The 5,020-nt window shown below is 55.8% G+C and overlaps 1 protein-coding gene across 1 annotated transcript in view; it reads right to left on the minus strand.

The window, feature by feature from the left end:
• Positions 1-130: 130 nt before the first annotated feature.
• LOC104083442 (chromosome unknown open reading frame, human C2orf70) overlaps positions 131-5,020 on the minus strand; it is a 5,901-nt gene continuing 1,011 nt past the window's right edge. Inside the window, exons 2-3 of the mRNA XM_009586925.1 lie at positions 4,892-5,004; positions 131-275 (exon numbers count right to left, since the gene is read on the minus strand). Of these exons, the coding sequence (XP_009585220.1) occupies positions 131-275; positions 4,892-5,004 (258 nt within the window). The remainder of the gene's footprint in view (positions 276-4,891; positions 5,005-5,020) is intronic.

The raw sequence follows: 5,020 nt of genomic DNA on the forward strand, positions 1-5,020 counted from the left end.
ACCACCTCCCTGCCCCGGGCAGGTCCCCCATGGCACGCAGAGCCCGAGACAGCAGGCAGCTCCCTCTCCTTTATTTTCCTGTTGTTCCTCTCCTGGCTGGGAAACCGGGTTTCCACCGAGGGCAGGTGGCTTAGGCTCTGTACTGGAAAAAGCTGTCTCGGATCTCTCTCTCCTGGGAGGTGACCCTCTTCCCCGAGGGGAAGGTCTGGTAGGTCCGCAGGTTCACCGGTGACACTCGCAGCAAATGCCAGCGGGTCTTCGCGCTGAGCGGTGGGCTGGGGAGCAGCAGAGCACCAAGGATGGTTACAGAGGTGCAGGCAGCAGGTACGGAGGTGCAGGCAGGCGTTACAGGGGTGCTGGCAGGGCTCAGTCCAGGGGTGTGCTCCGAGGGCACTGGGGCACCCGCAGCCCTGGCACTGTTCACCCCAGCAGAGCTGCAGAAGCAGGGGAGGTTGCAGTGTTGTCCCCCCAAGAGGACTTGTTCAATCTGACCTTGCAACCCCAGGGCTCCCGATTCCCGAGCTCCCGCTGGCTCTGCCTGCCCCTGAACCCCGCACGGGCACCCAAAGTCTTGCTGCCAGGGATTGCACTGGCACAGGTATCGCTCGCTGCCAAGTGCAAGGAAAAGAAAGGCAGAATTGGGAGATTTTATCTTTGCCGTGTTCAGAGCTGGTGCTGCAAGGCCACGCGGTGCACTCCTGGTTGCAAGCAGCCGTGATCTCCAGGCCACCAATATTAATGCAGAAGCAGCTCTGCGCATTGGCATTACCTGGATGGGTTCAGTCACACATCTGCGTGAGGAAGGACCCTGGGGATGGGGAAGTGTTTGAAGGGATAGAGGGAAAATACAGATTACTTTCAAGGTCACCACCACTTGTGCCCCTTTGGGGACATCTTGCCTGTCCCTCCAGGAGCTGGTCAAAGTCAAATGGTTTCTGTAGGGATGGGTCAGGGAGCAGCGAGGTCCTCAGCAACAAGGAGCAGGGGTGCGTAGCACCAAGTCAGGATCAGGATCAGGTCTGGAGATGGTGATCAGGGTCAGGCACAGCCCACGGGCCACCCAGCAGTGAGGCAGGTCTAAGAACAAGCCCAGGTCCAGGTTGAAGTGCAGGAGGTCCAAGACCGGGCGCAGAGCCAGCTGTGGCAAATCTGCAGCTTAAAAACAGATGCCGAAGGAAGGGAGGCACCGGCCATCACCTCCAGCTTTGCTCACAACAGCTCTTATCAGCGCTGGGCTGACCTTGGCCGCTGCCAGCTAAACTCCTGGAAGGGGGATGCGCTCACAGCCCTGACAGCATCTGTTTTACTCCATCCACTTCCACCTATCCTCCTTGTCCCACACATTTCTCCCCCCTGCCATGAGACCTGGCCTGGGTGAAGGACAACCTCTCCCACTCCTGTTCATTTCTGATGGGCAGCGGAGGCTTGATAAGAAAGCGTTAGCCAGCCTAGATAGCCACAGCACACAGCAGGGGCAAAACGCTCCGTGCCCATCAATTAACCACTCGTTTAAGCAGCTGCTCTGAGCTCCACGCACAAAACTTTGCAGATTCACGGGCTTCCAGGGCTGGCCATAGCTCACAGCATCCCCGCGACTTCCCGTCTCGCAGCAAGGAGGGTCCAGCCGCCCCCTGGGCTGTGCGAGCAGAAGAGTCGCCCATGGGGCGACCTGGTCGGTGTCTGCAGTGCTGTGGCTGGTCTGAGGCTCCTCTGTGCAAGGAAGACATGGACATACTGCAGCAAGGGCCATCGAGATGGGCTAGAGCACATGATGTGGACCCCGCCTGCAGTGCTGCGTCCGGCTCGGGGGTCCTCAGCACAGGGCAGACATGGACCTACTGGAGCGGGTCCAGAGGAGGCCACGAAAACGATCAGGGGGCTGGAACACCTCTGCCATGAGGACAAGCTGAGAGAGTTGGGGTTGTCCAGCCTGGAGAAGAGAAGGCTCCGGGGAGACCTTACTGCGGCCTTTCAGGACTTAAAGGTGCTTATCAGAAAGATGGGGACAGACTTTTCAGCAGGGCCTGTTGCGACAGGACAAGGGGGAATGGTTTTAAACTAAAAGAGGGGAGATTCAGACTAGATAGAAGGAAGAAATTGTTTACGCTGAGGGTGGTGAAACCCTGGCCCAGGTTGCCCAGAGAGGTGGTGGATGCCCCATCCCTGGGAACATTCAAGGTCAGGTTGGACGGGGCTCTGAGCAACCTGATCTAGTTGAAGATGTCCCTGCCCATGGCAGGGGGTTGGACTAGATGGCCTTTGAAGGTTCCTTCCCACCCAAACCCTTCTGTGATTCAATAATTCTATGGGCAAGGAGAAGCACAGCCTCAGGAGGAGAGGGCAAAGGGGGATCTTCTTACTGTCTGCAGCTACCTAAGGGCAGGTAGCAGAGAAGAGAGGATCTAGAGGATGTAGGGATGTAGGAGGCTGGAGGATGCCCCTTGAACTTCGAGGTGCACAGTGGTGGGATCAGCGACGGGCACAAGTTACAAGACAGGCAGATCCAGCCAGATATAAGGAAAATAACTGAAGATATTTTATCTGAAGCCCTCTGAAGATGACTGGAGGCTTTTTTCCCTGGATTTTACACTTTTGTTGAGCCACAGGAATATAGCAGTAGAGGGCACCCACGTATTTCTGCTGGCGGCTGGCTCTGGCTGCCTCCCACTGCAGCTCAGCTCCCAGCCCTGGGCTGGCAGTGCTGCAGCTGCATTTTCAGCCCATTTCAGGACCAGTATAATCATCCCAGGCGGTCAGTGTTGTGATCAGAGCTCAAGGTAAGAGGGAATTTTGGATGCCAGTTATAACCTGCATAGGTTGAGAGCAATACACTGGCTCCTCTGGTCCTTGGAGGGCTGAGCAGGGTGCTGGGGGCTGTCATTGCCGTGCGTGTCCATCCAGAAGGGTGGTGGGACACCATGCCAGGCTGTGCCACAAAGCATGCCAGCCAGTAACGCACAGCCCACGGCTGTGAAGTTAGACGGTCTTAATTGGTTTTGCACGTGCAAAGTCTCTCCAGGGGAGTTTAGCCTCGCTGCTCCCTGAACGTGGGCTGTGGGCTGTGCTACTCCGTGTCCCCACCAAGTCTTACTTTCCCTTTATTCTGGCTAAAAAACATTTATCACTATTTCTTTCCATCCCCAACATACCCACTGTGCTTTCAGCGCTGGAGAGAAATATCCAGCCACTTAATCCATGTTTCAGCAGTGCTATGTCTACTTCTGTCCATCTTTGTGCCCCGGAGATGCTGACAAGCTCCCTCACACGGTCCAACTTCTGCAGCATCTGCCCTGACATTCCCGGGAGAAGCTCCCCTGTGACTCTCTCAGTGAGGTGTTTCGGGGCTGCCCAGCCCCTGTGGGTGCCGGGGCGGTGCTGGGGGCTCAGCTGCCACAGCCTTTCAGCGAGGAGCTTAAACAGACCCTTCGAACGTCACTCCTGCACCTGCACTTCAGCGTATGCACTCCAGGCTGCGTGCATGGGACCCTGCAGTGTTGAAGTGCATGTATTCCCCTTGCTGCAGGACTGCCACGTGCAGAGCAGTAGCAAAGACCGGTGGAGGAGAAGCAAAGACCGATGGTTGATATCTAACGTAACCACAGCACTGGTCTGTCCCAGTTTGCAGCTCTGCCTGGGGGTCTGCTAATGGGGGTGCTGGGCTGGACACCCTCAGGTGGGGCAACGAAGGCATTTAATTTTGGGTGATAACAGATGTTTTGGTGAGTCCTCTGCGAGTATGAGCTGTTCTGACACCAGCAGTTTAAGGAGGACATCTGTAAGGTCTCAGTGACCCTAATGTGGTTGTCAGTATGGAAACCATGAAGCTGTGCCATCGGGCATGCTGAGCACAGCAAGGGATATAGCAAACAAAACCCACCCATGAGATGCACCGAGGGCTGGATGAGGAACAACGCCGACATGCTGCCCTCCAGAATCACTGCTCTAATTTCTGACCCTCTGCTCCATCAGCCAGGGCAACAGGTCCAGGAGGGATGAGGAGCACCCAGGAGCTTCACTCCTGGATGGTTTTTTTTTCATGAATGGCTACATGAGCAATAACAAAAGGGCAATTTTTGCCTTTCAGTTTTTATGACCTCCTCCCCTCTCCAGGACCCCATATTTTGGAGGTAGCTGGTCAGCAGAGGACTGGATCCACCAGCTCAGAGGAGAGGAGCCCCAGCACTGCCCAGGCCCAGCCCAGCCTGGCTATGGGGAGGCAGGAGGTAGCTATGGGATGGGGTTGGGGTTCCCCCAGCAACTCATGGCCATGGTGACTTGGAGACCTCACCTGTTTGTGACGGCTTGGGTGGCCAGTGGGCAACCTGGGGGTGGCAGCCGGACCTTTGGCCGGCTCACATATTTGATTGCTAAAGTCATGCCTTTTTCAGTGGCCACTTTTTGGTATAATATTCAAGTAAAACAGTTGCAGCCCTCAGGTCTTCTCTGCCACGCTGGTGGTGGGAGAGGTCCCACGGAGCAGCAGACGCTGTGGGGTGTCCCACAGCAACGAGGAGGGGAGGAGACGGGACACGGAGCCCCCAGGATGCTGCTCCAGTTTTTGTGAGGGCTTTGAAATAAATAAACATCCAGGATTTCAAACACATAGCCAGGAGGATGCTTGCTTTTAAAAAAAAACACCCTGGGATTTCTAAATTGGAAAAAAAGCCTCAAAGCCTGGCACACTGCCCACCTATTCTTTCCTTTCAGGTTAATCTGGTTTCTTCTGCTCTCATTTTTCCGAGGACAGAAGGTTTGGATGAAGAAGAGAAGGAGGATCAGGTATGGGGCTGGCTCTCCCCCAGACCTCTCCGGTTTCATCCCACTAGCCCAAGCCTTGGGAATTGGGTGCCACCATGTCCTAGAGACTGTCCGCAGGGACATCGGTACTCACAGGTCAAGTGGATGAGGACACCTCTCCTTTTCCTTCGAGGGCAGCACAAAGTAGGGAAGGGGGTACAGCATCCCGCTCTTGTCCCGGTAAAACTGGCGGTGCTGCTGGGCCAGCTGCGGGTAAAAGCAA

This window comes from Fulmarus glacialis, unplaced genomic scaffold, assembly GCF_000690835.1.
Source record: "Fulmarus glacialis isolate BGI_N327 unplaced genomic scaffold, ASM69083v1 scaffold7951, whole genome shotgun sequence".
NCBI lineage: Eukaryota > Metazoa > Chordata > Aves > Procellariiformes > Procellariidae > Fulmarus > Fulmarus glacialis.